The sequence below is a fragment of the Betta splendens genome, chromosome 4 (assembly GCF_900634795.4).
Source record: "Betta splendens chromosome 4, fBetSpl5.4, whole genome shotgun sequence".
In the NCBI taxonomy this organism is placed as follows: Eukaryota; Metazoa; Chordata; class Actinopteri; order Anabantiformes; family Osphronemidae; genus Betta; species Betta splendens.
In genome coordinates, this window is record NC_040884.2 from 12,997,340 (window position 1) to 13,013,623 (window position 16,284).

The 16,284-nt window shown below is 43.8% G+C and overlaps 1 protein-coding gene across 3 annotated transcripts in view; it reads right to left on the minus strand.

The window, feature by feature from the left end:
- The window catches only part of kcnh2b (potassium voltage-gated channel, subfamily H (eag-related), member 2b), a 98,128-nt gene that overhangs the window by 51,306 nt on the left and 30,538 nt on the right, over positions 1-16,284 (minus strand). For 2 of the 3 annotated variants that reach the window (XM_029149581.3, XM_029149580.3), the window contains exons 3-6: positions 8,055-8,210; positions 7,417-7,630; positions 6,950-7,293; positions 6,656-6,867 (exon numbers count right to left, since the gene is read on the minus strand). In XM_029149581.3, the coding sequence (XP_029005414.1) occupies positions 6,656-6,867; positions 6,950-7,293; positions 7,417-7,630; positions 8,055-8,210 (926 nt within the window). Of the gene's footprint in view, positions 1-6,655; positions 6,868-6,949; positions 7,294-7,416; positions 7,631-8,054; positions 8,211-8,941; positions 9,095-16,284 lie in introns of those variants that run through there. The other variant, XM_029149582.3, reaches the window with a different exon arrangement.

Sequence of the window (16,284 nt, forward strand, 5' to 3'; positions counted from 1 at the left end):
AGAAGCCCCAACATTAGCTCTGTTCTTAACCTATTCCAGCCCCTGACTGGCTCGGTGCCTCATGTTCCTGAGTCCACTGACCATGTCCTAGGTCTGTACACTTTATTGTCTGCTCTAAGTTATTGCACACCTGTGTGACGCACCAACATGGAGGTGAAGAGAAGGTCACCACTATGATATTCTGAATAAATGAATCCCTGCATGACTTTACATATAGGGATGACAGGTCATCAATCACTTTACTACCCTTTATACTGATAATTAGCTGTAATTAGCTTCCTAATTACCAGGTGGTATGTTTGTCTCACTGCTACAGCAAATGACAGGTTCTGTGCATGTAAAGGAGGGCTAGGTGCATTTTCTAGTTCATTACCCTGCCTCGTACTGTACGTAGGGCAAGCCCATTCACATGCTCCATCCTACAACCCTACAGTCTCTTGTACCGGACATCAGTAGGTCCTTCACCTCCTTTACTACCCTGATATTAATTGTATAATTAATTTCGGGCTAGAGTGAAGCTCAATAAGTGAAGCAAACAACTTGGTGGATCTCAAGCAGCGTAAAGTCAACTGCTAAAGCTACATTCAGATCCCTCAGCTAGGCTTTTTTAAAAACACGGTGTGACAAACAGGAGAGGGCTCATGTGATCTGTCAAAGGACGAACAGAAATATTTTCACAATTATTAAGTCTACACACAAGACACATGTATCTTTTTTGCCAAACCAAAGCTATAACACAGTCCTAATTCCGAGACAGATGTTTGCTCTGGCAAACACAGACTATAACCATCAGACATGTACCCACACCATGACCAAGCATGGCGGCCGAGTCAAAAAAGCAACCAGGTCATGTGTAAGTAGGGTAAATGATACACCAATCAATGGCTGATTATTCCCCGTACCTTGAGCCCTCTCTGATTCAATTACCTGCTATGATGAGAAAGGGCAGCCAGGCAGTGAGGCAGGAAGGCCAAGCCCACAACGGTGTGATTAATGGGGCCAGGGCCAAGGAAATGGGTCATACAGACAGAGAGCAGAGGGGGATGAAAGGAAAGGAGGGAAAGCAGGCGAGAGAACAAAGAAAAGAATAATTATATGCTGAGGGACAGAATGGAAAGGATGGTCAAAGAAAAAAAGAAGAGGCGCAAAGACGAGGGAGAGTTGGGCAGAGGCACGAGAAGTGTGTAAGACATGGCAGAAAGTGACAAAAACACAGGCAGAGACTCATTCTGCCTGTTTGGGTTGTTTATGTGTCTTTCTATTTGACCGTGTTGTCTAGTTTCCTCCCACCTTCTGTAGGCTTTAGTTCCTTGTTTGCATTACTTTAATTCTCTCAACTCTCCATCCTCTCTTCTTCTCCCTATGCCGCGTTGTTTCTCACTTCAGGACCAGTCAAACGGACTGAGGACACTTCTTGCCAGTTGGAACCACCAAATGATTAGCCTGATAATGAACCCTGGACACGCTGCCATTGCAGGGCTGAGTAAAACCACAAAGCTTGATTTATTGATGAAAAATGATAAGGATAACAGATAGGGATATAGTCATTAGATAGGATATACTGTAGTCATTAGATTAGAATTTGAAAATATATTAATTTATTTCATAAAATTAAATATATATTAATATAGATTAATTTTATGAAATAAATTAATATGTTTTCAAATTCTAATCTAGTGACTATATCCTTATCTAAACTGAAACTGCAGTCTGGTCGTTAGGATTACCTCAGATTACTTCCTCTGCACCTCGATCAATGGTGATTGACCTTATATGTGTCATGTTTTCCAGACAGACCAAAATGTTCCAACTAAGGTGATATAGAGCGTTCCAAATAGCAAAATCAATGTCTCCTTAATGTTATCAGAATGGTCCTTAGCACCACAAGGGACAATAGATTGGTCATGTGTAGGTTGTCTGGGGGATGACACGTTCAAAGTCACCTGTGACATCGCATAGTTGATATTAAGATTCATGGAGTAATTACAGAATTTCAGATGGGTAAAGTTTAAGTTATTACAGAATTTGGCAACATTCCCAAAAGTTAAACATAATTTTAATAAATCTAATAAATGTTATATTTTATAAAGCAGCAGCTGACTGACGCAGGTGCAACATTACAGGGAATTACAGAGAGCAGAGCCCCCTACGATTTGCAATCAAACAACAACTAAAGATTTAGTTTATGTCCACAGAAAACAGCAGTAATAAAAATGGAATTACCTCTGATAAACACAACTGATGTATCTTCTACATTTTTCATATCTTTCCTTCATGAGTACTGTACATGGGTCTGGAGCATGAGTGATTATCTCTCCAGCAACATAGTCAGACATTCAAAATTATGTGTGCCTTAAATACTTATCTATGTTCATATTTGTGTCTACTTTGTTATTGTTAGCATATCATTATACATTAACCTTCAGTCTCCCTGTTCTTTAAAAATATGCATCACAATCAGTCAATAAAAACTAGTTTGGATATAATTTACTATTACACCCTCATACAAGTTATATAGATTTGGCTTTTTGTGTGACAGATTGTTAACAAGCAAAGCATGCAAAAAAATGGATCCCGCAGCATCCAGGGTGTCAAAATGTGACGCTGGGTAATGTTAAATGACCCAATTTGTCTGTAAACAATAAAGGAAGATTAATTCAGGTTGTTTCTGTGGAAATGCACATGCAGTTTCTCTCCTGTGCATGATGTGACCACCTGAGTGAATCTTTGCAGTGACAAGTTACTTTCAGACATCGACAGCATGCTTCCCGTTGTGGCCCAGTGAACTCACACAGAGGAAGGACTCAATCAGTTTGAGGTGTTGAGGCACTGAGCTGAATTACAGCCCTGCAGGGTGAATGCATCACATGCTCCCAGACTCTACTGCAGCCCATCTCACTGCCTGAGCCACCGACCAGCACTGCAGCAAATACAGTACACATCTACTGTATGCATTCTGTCATATGTGTAGGAAACTAGTCCTCAAGGTCAAAGGTTATGGGATCATTAGGCCATAGGGCAGTTTGGAGGCAAAAGACTATTTCAGATGCATCCAAATGGATATGATGATTCAAGGCATAAATAAAATATCTTCTGGTTGTGGTTGTTCACTATAAGTACATGATTAGAAAACAGGTAGAATAGAATACATACATTTGGTTTTTGGTTCTTTTAGTAGTGTCCATAATAAGCAAAGTGACACACTGAAGACAAAGGCAGAAAAGTCCAGAAGCAGACACAAATACAAGAGAATATGTTTGACATCCTCTCCTCTGGGTGGATGAATTAACCCTCTGTTAACCACAGAACCCCCATGTCCACTCCTTCTTTTCCTGCTTAATGGATGGAGCATTGCTGTGCAACACTGCCAAAGGTGATCCTCTCACCAAAGCAATCACATCAGGTCTCTGAATATGTGGCACTGCTGAAAATGCTGCTTTGTGAATCATTTGCGTGATCGTCTATTTAAGGAGCTCATGTATATTCATAGGCCTCTGACAAGTAGGCAGCTCCATTAATGGAGGACCAAGGGCTGCAGTCATTACCAAACATAAATAAAGTGGTGTCATAAAGCAAAGACATTTTTAACTGTGATAGATATACTGTTACTGTGGGTTTACCACTGTATTCCCCAGTGCATGATTAAAGTGCGGTAAGACTGCTGTATTTTCTACAACACAGTTGTAATGACGTGTGTTGGACTAACAATGTGCATTCCCATGAAATAGTTCAAATCTTCCATAAGGATCTGTGTCAGTAGCGTGAACAACACTGTAATCCTTTAAATCCACAAGAAAACAACCACTCGCACGCAAACAGGTACTATTATGCTCTCTTACATCTAAGCACATGATCATGAATTACCTAAATATCTGAATACCTTTACTCAATATCTCGGTCGGTGTTATTTGCATTTCCAGACCTTAGACCTACTGCAAGTTAAATTGAGAAGGATAGAAAACTAAAACAAAAGTGTCATTTCCAACCTAAAACAATGCTCAAATCAAGAAAACTACAGGAACTGCCTCAAAGATAAATGTAAATAACAACACAAATAATATCAGCGCTCTGAATTGAGCATTCAAGAGAACAGATTCTACTGTACCTATGCATCAGACATCACTGTTATATTTTAAGCAGAGTCCTACCACTGTGCTGCTGGGCGCGGTGTGTGCCATCCATTGCTCCATTGGATCTTAATGTGGAGTAGGATGTGACAGACTGCTTGAGTGGAGAAGTGTGTGTGTGTGTGGGGGGGCTTTGCCCCCTTCTGTGTGTGTATGCGTAAGCGTGTAAACATGTCTGTAACTAGGCCATAAATGGAGCTGGGTGCATGTCAAGAATATTATATTAGACTGTGACTGTGGAATATATATATGTTAACCCATAGCTGATCGTTGCCCCTGACGTCAGAAGTGTGTATGTGCGTGCAGTGAAGCGTGGCCTCGGCTGTCTCCACTGTACAGTTCTACAGCTCACAGCCCCTAATGCGTCCTTCTCCTCCCACACAGTCACCAGCTTTCAACCAGGTACATGCAAATTATCAGCCTTGGACTGTCTGCATTCACACACACAATGCGCCGCGCAGTGTTTATGTGTCAGCAAACGTAGCAGCGTTACCACCAATATGTGCAAAAGAAAAAAGGGACGGTGCCTAAAGTTATTTTAAAAAGAGAAAAAACCTCCATTTGCTGTTGCTGAGGATGTCAGATGTTTTATGGAACACTTGAATTATTCACCTATGTTGCCTCAACCTCATCTCCTGGCCCCTCTGAGGGTTTGCTCCCTAGCTTGATCAGGAGCTGCCATCTTCAGGCCAGAGCTAAAAATGCAGCTGCTCTCACGATCACTAAACATGGCCACTTCTTCCAGCCTCCTGTATGTCACTTGGACATTAAGCTAGTGACACATAACACAGCTACAGTATGACTCAAACCACATGCATCCACATAGACTGTAGACACACAGCCACCGAGGATTACGTTCTGACATTATCAGCTGCACCTCACCTGCAGTTGTAACTGCTTTTCTGCTCTGTCCCACACGGACAGAGGAGGTTCAGGCATCATGACAGAAAAGTTCATTCATATTCTGTCTGGCAAGTCCACGGAGGCTGCAGTCACACCAGAGAGCTTAGCGTAGCGCTAACTCCACTATGCTTATCGCTCTGTTCTTACAGCACGAGTTTCCAAACACAAAGCAGAGACACAAACACCACACTGTCAACTCGGGATTAAAGGACTCGGCTGATCTCTATGTTAGAGTTTAAGTACAAAGAAAATTAATTCTGAGTGCTTTGCTGTGGCCTACTAAAAAAAACAGAACAGAATAGTGACAACCTCAATAGACGACTAATCAAAAGGATGCAACAACACACATGCATAACACAAAAGACAGGCAATTAAAAATCTGACCTTTGGAAAAATATCCCAGGACCATATGTTTCAATTACAACATTAAAAGACTATTTATGACTAGCAGTCTGTTACTGCCTTAGTGAGACGGCAGCTGTAACCATTTCTCACTGTAATCATATTCTGAGAATCCTAATCCTTTTAAAAGGGTCACATTAATGAGCTGCCAGATCGGCTGTCAATCTGAGAAATGACTGTTAAATTCATGCATGTAACTGGAAAGTAACCCAAGGAAGAACAAATGAGTATCATTCACCTCTAATACTATAGGAATATGAGCTGTCTTCATGTTATATGGGCTTGTCTCATCACTCGCTGCTTGCTCAGCACTAAAACCCTCTGTGGAACATCCTAATTAACCTGCTTCTCTGGAAGACGTCTTCCTCTCAAAAAAAAAACCCAGACACAATTTTTCTGCGCAAGTAGACAAGAAAATGTAGCTTTGTTGTACCCAATTCCTAAATTAAGGTCCCCCCGACAATACTGACGTTCGCAGGAAAAGTTTTTTCTATCAAGTTTCATCTCACACTTTGCTCAGTGCGTCTGCTACTTGGTAAAATTATGAAGTCAAAGCACACTCACTCTCCAGATGCCCCATAGGGAGCCTCTTCTCTGACTGCTCAGTGAAAGGACTACGCCAATGACTTAGTAAAAAACAGTTTCTGTAACTGTGGTTGTTTTAAGGATCATTGCTGACATATCATTTTTGTCATTTAAAACACCTGGCTCTCCAGTTTCTTTTATACTGTAACATAAAGGGAGTGTTCTTTTTCCCCGGTGTTGACTACGTATGACACAAATTCTAAATATCAATGAAGAAGCAGGAGCTTTTTGGGAGCAGTTAGGGTGAGAGGTGATGAATCTGCAGAAACGATGCTGTCAGTGGAGAGAGCTGCGCAGCATGTCCTACACGTCCTTTCTCTGTTATTGCCTAAATCAATTACTGGATAATTGGAATGCCACCACTCCACTATCAATCATCATCAATTCATCAGAACTCAATCTCATTCTCTTTCACCTGAGCTGGTTCTACAAGCATTACTGTCAGAGGAGACGTGTGAGGTTCCAACAATGAAAGTAGCTTGGAGGAGCTTTAATCTTTGAATGGCAGGAATTCACAAAGCAAACACACAGATAAACACTGTACAGTGCACATGTGTGGACATTTGAATTAACCAGTTCTCAGCATTCGATCTAATGCACCTCACGACCCACAAACAACACAAAGCAGAGTGTCCTACCTGTGTGACCTTCTCTGTGACGTTGTGTGTCCGGTCAATGAGTTTGCAGGGCGCTATGATGTCCATCTCGCCACTGGGCAGAGCTATGAGTGGATCAGGTTTGAAATCCACAAAGTTGAGGGTGATCTGAGGAATTTTGGAAATGGTGCGGTATCGCATGAGGTCGGAGTCTGATGTGGAGTTCAGTATGTTGGACTTACTGTTCACAGCACCTGCAAACAAGCAATCAGTTATAAGGATAAATATTAAGTGGGATGGTAAATTAGGTCCCATGTCTTCTCAACTCTTCCTCACCAGTGCTGCTGCTGCTCGGTCGGATACTTGCTCTCCGGTTTTTTCGGTCCCAATCGGGCCTCATGGCCTCGATCTCATCTACAGAAGAGGCGCGCCGCATGCTGTGGAAGCTCTCCCGCGAGCGGCTGTGGGACAAAGAGCAGTTGGAGCCCGAGGCGTCGGGGTTAAGACTGAGCCGGTGGGTGGGCGCCACACAGGGCGATGACTGGGTGAGGGGTCCGACGAGGCGAGCTCCGTGTGGAAGAGGCGGCGGTGGGGGAGGAGGAGGAGGTGAAGGCAGCTCAGAGCCCAGTAGGGTGCGCTGGTCCTCCTGGCGGTTTTCTGGCCAACGCTGCAGAGCTAATCTAGACACAGGAGATGGTGTAATTCCATTACGTTGGCCAGTGCTCAAGTCAATAGGCCTTTATAGCAGTGGTAAATCATTTAAGAGGGTACAAGTGGTGTTCCAACATATTGGCGTACAGTACCTGTTTCCACTGATTTGCTCTTGGTGGTTGGGTGGTATGGGGGGAAGGGGTAGGAACTCCCCCAAGCCCAATGCCTCAGGGCTGTGTTGCTCAGGGCGTGGCGGTAGGACTGTGGCAGTGGGGATGTGACCCGCCTCTGCGTCGTCCAAAGACACTTTACTGTTGGACAGGGACCGCAGCAGAGGAAGACGCAGCTTGAATCCTCGCGGACGCCCTGGTGGGAGGGAGGAGGTGACCACAGGGACAATAATATGAGGCTGTGATACAATAAGAGCAGGGATTCAAAGGTAAAAGAAAGGCATGACAGACAGGAAATACAGAGGTGGTGTATAGGAAGCTGGAGAAAAACAATATTCTAAGCGAATACAGCTTCAAAACCAATCTACCAAAAGCTTGGGCAGTATTACTGATTAGATTTGGGTTTAAGCCCAGAGTTTGAATATGAGACACTGAAGTTATTCCTCTGGAAATGTATGTGCACATTTTTTCAACCCTGATCTGATGTAAATCACTTATTAAATCACCTGGCCTCCCTGCAAAATAACATGGAATCTGCAAATAATGCATATTATTCCCCCGTATTCCCACTTCTAGCATGCACAGTAACGTTCCATAAACACAGAGCCGTGCGTAGCTACCGGTGACCAGCCAGGTGGGCAGGCGATGGTTGAGCTCCTGTTTACGATCTCGAAGTGTTTCCTCTGTCATGACCTCAAAGTTCAGTATGAACATGATCACCAGGCCATCCTCGTTCTTCACGGGCACCACGTCCACCATACACAGAAAGCAGTGACCTGCAAGGACACAGGGACAGACAGCGATCAGTCACTGGTTGTACTGGTTGGAATCTTAGAATTAGCCTCTAACCTCTGTCAGGCAATCAAGGCGCAAGTCCTTACCGATACACAAATGGTTGAATTGTTAAAATTACAATGTGAAGTCATCATTCCCTTAAAGATGTATTTTTGTATACATCTACACACAGATACATATACACAAATATGCATACTATCTATAAATAGTTAATTAGTAAATTGTGTAAAAAGTCTGCATTAGCATTATCTAGTCACTTAACCTTAGCTAAGTTGCTAACGTGGCAAACCAACGCTACTTACTGCAAAAAAAGGACAAAAGCGGCACAATATAATAAACGTGCAAGGCTCAATCTTGTTACCCAAAACATTTAATAATTCCAAGAGCTGTCACCACTTATATTTTTTGCTGTCAGGCTATGTGACGTATCTAGTTAGTTTTCCTTGACCGTTAGAGGCTAACGGGCTCGTGGTGTATTCACTAACCTTAATTAAATGCGGGCCGTTCAAACTTCTCATCCTAATACACTAACTTCAGTCTACAATTGACCATTAAAAAAGTCAAAAAGAGTTTTATTGTCACACAAAATATTTTAGGCATTATAATAACGTCCCAGTTCTCTATGAGGCCACCCAGTAGAAACACATTATCAAAATCCAGGTCATATAAAATATTTCCCAGCTCCTACTGCGGATTTCATATTTCAGCATACCTGACTTAGCTCCATCCCGTCCCACGTCAGTCTGCAAACGGCAGCCTCAGCGGTTTGTTGGACAACACACAGTACAGTCTGCGTCCTGCATGTCTGCCAAAATCACCCACCCGCCGCCTGTCACTCATCTCCAACCACCGCCAAAGACGGAGCTCCAATCTGATTGGACGACGGCGTAATCCGCACAGGAGGGGAAAATATGAAACACGGGCAAAGCGAAGGATTACACCATCTGGCCATATCTGGCAGCATGTGCGTGTATGTGTGCTGGACATGTGCAGGTAGATGCCATTCATAATCTGCTGGGTCATGTCCATTCACACTGTTTGTTTGCTTTTTTCATTCACTGCCCGCGGTAGCTCACTGCATCTGTCCAAAGCTGCTTTACACGGTTCTGCTTGTAGACACGTGCCACTAGTTCTCACTGGGTTTGTATGATAGGAGAAGTGAGATCAACAGAAATTACTTTAAATGAAAATATATATTTGTGCATAGCGGATATGATTGGCACACAGTCTTAGATGCATGTGAAAACAAACAGAAGTATAATGGTTATATGGGTTTTTTTAGTATTCATAATCAGTTCCCGTTGATTCTAGGACAGTCGCAGTAATGTTTCATGGGTGCTCAGTCTGGAGACACATACTGTACGATGAACAATAATCATAGATGCATAAGTGCATCAGTACTGTAACTGAGTGAACCGTGCAATGCGGGCGCATTAGTCTTTGTGGTAAACATGGTTTATCTGTGTGTCCTAAATCAAGTTGAGTTGTGGAGCTCAAGCATTTCAGACATACAATACACTATCGAATGTTGACCATCGTTCCCTCCTTCTCCTTTGGGAGCATCTGAACTGACCAGAGTTCTCAGGTTACTAGGACAAATAATCCTCCCGCTCTGTCCCAATGCAGCGTCTACCATCTGATAATCTGATTCAGCATTGCTGACTTAAAATCTCTGAGAGATTACCACAGTGCTCTAAAACATGTCCAAAACAAGCAGAAGGCAAACAGCTCATGGGGAACAGGGCCGTCCAGTGACCACAGCGCGTCCTAATGCCCCCAACGCCAACAAATAATCAGTTGAAGGAATTTGTGCATAGAACATACTGTATTGTATGATTCTGTGTAGTAATGCGTAAAGGTCTATAATAGTCATCAGCAAATCATTTCTGGCCACCAGGAAAGATGATCGTAACAATCCAAACAAACAGAACCAAAAGAGAGACACTATAAATAAGGACGGAAAGGAAATCCCAGACAGGCTGGCCTACATTCACTTACAGAACAATAGGGACCCCACTAGGATTGCTGGGGTTAGAGACATGAGGTGGGAGCAGATAACAGGACTGTACTACAACCTGCAGTAATCAGACCTGAAGGGTTTCTCCAGTGGAGGAACTCCGAAGCAGGTCGAGTAGGTATTATTAAATGAATTTCATTATTTGTACCCATATGACCTGACAAACAGGCCAAGCAGTGTCACAGAAGCATTGGACAGTGTGTCGGATTAGAAGTCAGGATCATCGTCTCTGCCAGGGAACAAATGGATTAAAGGAAACACATGAGCCTTGCTTCTGTGCGGAGGTGAAGGAATAGATAGATGGGCTGTGGCAAAATAAAAATAAAAGCTGCAGCACTTGAGTTAGAATAGATTGAACAAGGGCTGATGAAAGTGTTTCAACAAATGTACTCATACAGTGTCAAATATCTGCTTAATCTACTGTAGTTCATAGCTCCTGCAGATAATTATTCATTCACACACACACACAGCACTACCAATGAATTGTGCATGGGAGACTAGTAGGTGTAAAGATCACTGGGCAGATCCACACCAACCATGCAGCCGAGCACAAATTCAACATCAAAGCTGTGAGTTCCTGCCAGAGAGCGTGCGATGGTGTCTGACCTCACTGCGCTTCCACAGGGACTCAGCCCGTGGAGTAATTAGTGTGGGTGTAACAGGAACGAGCCTCGACTAACTTCACCTTGAACGCTTCCAGCAAAGGATCTGCTGGTGTGGTTCAAAAAAGGAAGAGAGTTACTAACTGTATGCAGCATCCCATGAGCTACATTTTTTAAATGTACTATTTGTAAGTATTGTTGTTGTCATTATGATAATTACAGTGTAACACCCCACGAACTAGGACATTACTGAAGTGTAACATGTGGGACAAGCGATGTGACGTTAGAGTCACAGTGGTTGATCCATACAGGAAACCACTAGATGGCAGTGTACAACAACTGTTGGAAAACTGTGTGTGTGTGTGTGTGTGTGTGTGTGTGTGTGTGTGTGTGTGTGTGTGTGTGTGTGTGTGTGTGTATTTCTTCTAGCTGGATGATGCATATGATGTAACACTGTACAAACCAAACCACATCATCATATATCAAATACAAATACTGTGGGTTACGGGCTTAGGAATTAGTGGACTAGTTTATCCAATCAGCTGAGAATGATGAGCGTCTGAATACGTATAAAAGATGAATCCATAATGTACCAGTGCTACACAGACCATGTGACATGTATTCATGTCCATCAAATCACCGAGTGCAGTAAATGTCATCTCAATCTCTGAAGGAAGCAGGGGGCGGTCATGCTGACACTCCAGCTTCAGGCTGAGATCTACAGCTCTGAACACCAGCAGTCTGACCTTGGGGAGATATGTGGGCATGTGTCGCCCAGCATGCACGTGTCTACTGTATGTGACAGTAGGCAGAGCCACCTGTGAGGGATCAATAACCAAACACATAGAGGAGAAACAGCTGGATGTCAAGTTGAAGACAAGACCCTAAACACACACACTTCAAGGTTTGGATGTCACCACACACATGTGTAAAGACATAGAAATGTGGTGGAGTCAGGCCTCTCATTCCTCTGTCCACCCGACGCGTGGTTCTGGACTCATGCACCCTCTGCTCTGCCTCCCTCACATACAGCATCGCCCTCTTACTGGACGTGTCCATCGCATTAATTACCCCACAGGTCAATTATATATGCTTCCTTTTAATAACACACACAAGGAAAAGGGAACTAAAGGCTCTTTACACGTCACTTCATTGATTTATTGCCAAAGTCGTCAGTTGTAGAAAGTGCGATGAAATTACAAGGCCCCCTGCGTGCAGAGGCTCATTCTAGCGTCTTCATAATTACACGATGATGAATGGGACGTTCGCCGCCTCTGTTATCATATCTGATGGCTGCGCACGGATGACAACACATTCATTCTACAGCACTTCACAACGCAGTGAAGCTTGAACGTCTAAGATGTGCTCAACATTTCAAAGTGAATAATATGGGTCATATATTATTAAGGCCAAGATAATCGATAATAATTTGATAATAATAAATGAATGAGATAAATTAGCAGACTAGCATGTAGCATGCGCTGCTGGTGGTTGAACATGGATTTGCTTATAAGGGCTGAGACGCTGTGTAGCTGTTTTCTGAGATAACATCTTCAGCTGAAACACTCAGGGAGTGAGAAGGACATGTTTTATTTATCTGAAAATGTCTCAACAGTATTTATTTCCTCGTGCTTCTGCTGTACAGTCTGTGTGGGATTCAAGGACAATCATTAAATACACTGTAAAGTAGATTGTCACACACACCAGTCAGTACTGAACAAACACCGAGCTGAACAACAATTGAACATCTACTCAACTACTTTAACTGTTTAAAATTTTCACACACAGCACTCACAAAGCTACAAACTGATCATTTATGTTTTCATTGGCCTTCGTAGACAGGATTGGTAACACACATTACTGTAATGAGGAAATACAGGTAATAAAGGTATCTATAAACCTCAGATGATGTACACTGAACTAAAAAACCTTTTACAGTATAATTTAAAAAAAAATCATAATCTACAGGATTTGTGAGAAACATTTTTTACCATGATTTTTCTTAAGCTTAAGGTTCCATTCATCCGTCCAGTCCTCCAAGAATTCTTCCACTGTCAGTGTTTATAAGCAGGAATGTGGGCACTTAAAATGGACAAGAACATCCACTGAAGGAATGTGATCCACATAAACCTTGACACAGAAGGTTCACAGATCACAGAGGGGTTAAGACTAAACTGCAAATGTGGAGGAGCAGGAACCTCAAAGTGAAGTCAAGTCTATAGAGGCAGGCACGTGAAAGTGTGTGTGAGAGAGTAAGAGAGAGAGAGGGAGAGAGACACACACACACACACACACACACACACACACACACAGCGAGGGAGTTCTGGCAGCGCAGCAGGTGATAGTACATCATCTGGAGGTCAGGTGAGGTTATTTCAATAGAGGACGGGAGTTTACTTAAAGAGAAGATTCTGCCGCTCACAGTCCTTACAACTGACAACAGGCAGATTAGCATTGCAGACACATACAGTTCAGTACAGTACAGTACAGTGGGCTATGACTGTAAGCAAATGAATTAGCAATCCAGTAATTATCTTCACACAAAAGGACAAATGGAGGACAAAAAAGACAATGCTGTACACGTTCTCAGGTTTCTGCATAAATTGTGGATGAAAACTGATTTGTCACAAATATCAACAAACACAATATAACTAAGCTGATAAAACACAGACGTGATATTTTTAGTGCGCTGTCCTAGACACCGTGTACAGAGGAAATATGGACACGTGCGGGTCTAATCCACGGCTACAGGAAGTGTCTGTGTTTGCTACCAGAGGTAGCAAACACCTCCACTAGTGTGTGTGAAGGTGTTCATCTCCTCCTGTCTCACCCTCTCCTGCCCACTGTGCCGTCCTCCCCATCTCCCCGTCTGTCTCCTGTCTTTGAATGGAAAATGTAAGATCTCTGGAGCTGAAGACGGTCGGGGGAGCGGCACCAGGCGGCCACTTCAAAACGCAGGGCTTTTAATTGGCTCCCCTTTGTTAAGGCCCTGTGATTTTAGCTACGTGTTTAGGGTAAATGAGCCAAGCGTCTGGTTCCAGAGGAAAAAGAAGTTAAAGAAGAGGAAGACGAAGATGAGGGGAAAACGTTGTTAAAATATTAGCCAGACGTGATGCTGATGTGCGCAGAGGAAGGTTTTGGCTGAGGGTGAGGCACCAGCTGTGGAGCTACAATGACACCAGCGCTTTAGAATCCTCATGTGTTTATTTAATTAGGATGGAGGCACAGTCCAACAAACACTGGCCTCCACCTGCTCCCTAACTCAAAGGGACACATTTATAAAGTGTGGGAACTTTGTTGCCAAGGTAACAAAGGGAGGAAGGACTGTCAGACAGTGAAAGGAGGCCACTGTTTAGGGAGCGGGGAATGGGCGTTGGGGACGACAGCCCACGGCGTGTCACCAGCCGCCACGATGAGCTGTCAAGGACAGTCAGAGGAAGGCTCCTGGTCGGGTCCGGTGCACATTACACCCTGAATGTGGCTTGTCATCACTGATCTGTGATTGAAGTGGCGCGACATGGAAATACCTACACTGACATTTACAGTTATGAACGGTTCAGTCTCACAGCTGCGTTGCTGATAATTATTGATTATGCAATTATTGTAGAGTCTTTTTATAGATTAATTGCTTGTAACCATACAGTATTTCCAGTTATACATTAGCGGAGAACGAGCCGAATAGAAAAGTGAGTCGTAATGAAAACATTTGTTTCATAATATCTTTCTTTTCAAGGCCATAGGTTAAAGTAAAATTAAAAAGAAAATCAGCTACCATTAAAAAAGAAAAAAAAATCCAGTATTATAGTCAAAAATCATTTAAGTTCTCCTAAACCAGAAAAAGCCTTTTTAACAAGGCAGATGTGCGGTCCATCATGGTGTGGAATGCATTAACTCCCTCCGCAGCAGAAACAGCATCATCTGTTTCACCTGGTCTCACAAAACAGCCAGTTAATTTAGCTGATGAGCTCTCTCCTTTGGCTGCAGCTTATGTGGGCTGATTGTGATTCTGAGATTTAGAAATCCCGGCCGGACGCATCGTTTTAGACCCAAAAAGAGGACATGACCGGGAAAAAGAGGGCGTTTGGTCCGCCTAGTTTTACTGTAGCTGAAGATGACGAAAAGCCTCCTGGAAATTTAGGCTTCTCTGGATATTTAATAAAACAGAGCATGTACGGACATTGATTAGAGCTTCATGTCTACAGTATGTCTGCGTTATGAAAAGGTGCCATGAAGAAAACAACCACTGATATCAATAATTGGCCTCAATGACCCACAGACCATATTTGTGATGTGTGGCTCATCTAATCAATAAGTGGCCGACGAAGAAGACAAATGAAGCTCAGCGTGTATGTAAGTTACTGTCAAGACCTGATGAGGTAAATGTAAATAGACTGTAAGCTGTGAGATGACAAACCATTACTCATCGCGTGCGTGTGTGTGTGTGTGTGTGTGTGTGTGTGTGTGTGTGTGTGTGTGTGTGTGTGTGTGTGTGTGTGTGTGTGTGTGTGTGTGTGTGTGTGTGTGCGCGCGCTCTCTGGCCAACTACATGCTAGATACTGTTCTTCTCACAATGGCCGCTAACAGTAAAGGATATCGCCGTACACACGCGCGCAGCAACCCGATACGCTCCAGCTTAAATATTGATGGACAGCTGTCCTGTAGTAGCTGGATGCTGCACGTGTGTGTTCGCAGCCCAGGCCGTGTGGAAAAGTGCCTCTCCTCACTGCAGTTCCCAACAGGTCCTTGTCGTGGACCGTCTCCCTCTGAGGACGACAGGAGAACTGGAGAACTGATGAAGCACGTTACTGTACGAAGGCTCAGTCTGACTGAAAACTGTCTGAAGCAACTCATTACACACGACCATAAAGCTGAGTGCTACTGAGCGTTTTATGACTCCTAGAAAGTTGTTGAACTTTTTAACGCATTGTCTCTGTCAGTAAGCAAGTTTTATGTATATGATATAATATGAAAATCTAATCATCTTTAACGAATCTGAGTGTTTATCCTGTCGCATCGCCGTCGTTTTGCCAACAAATCAGCTTCACAGTGTCCGCGTGCGCCTCGAAGTGTCTTCAGGCGTCGCTGCCAAACGTGAAGACGCACATGATGGAGCTGATGAAACGCAGCAGGAGCCGCGGCGTCGCGGCGGCGACGAGCCGGCGACGAGCCGCAGAAAGCACTGATGACGGCGAGTGCGCTCCGTTCGCCTCCGTCTTCTGTTCCCCTCCGCCGGTCGGGCTTATTGCTCATCCAGCATCTCGTTAGCGCTAACGAGCCGGCGGCCGGCTGCTAGCGGGAGCCCGGCGACGGCGGGGCGGAGCCGCGTGACCCGACCCCGACCCGCTCTTCGCCGACCGCCTCCGGTCGAGGCCTCGTCTCCAGCCACGTCCCCGTCGGCGCAGGCGTTTGACTCTTCGGCGTCTCAAAGACCTCTTG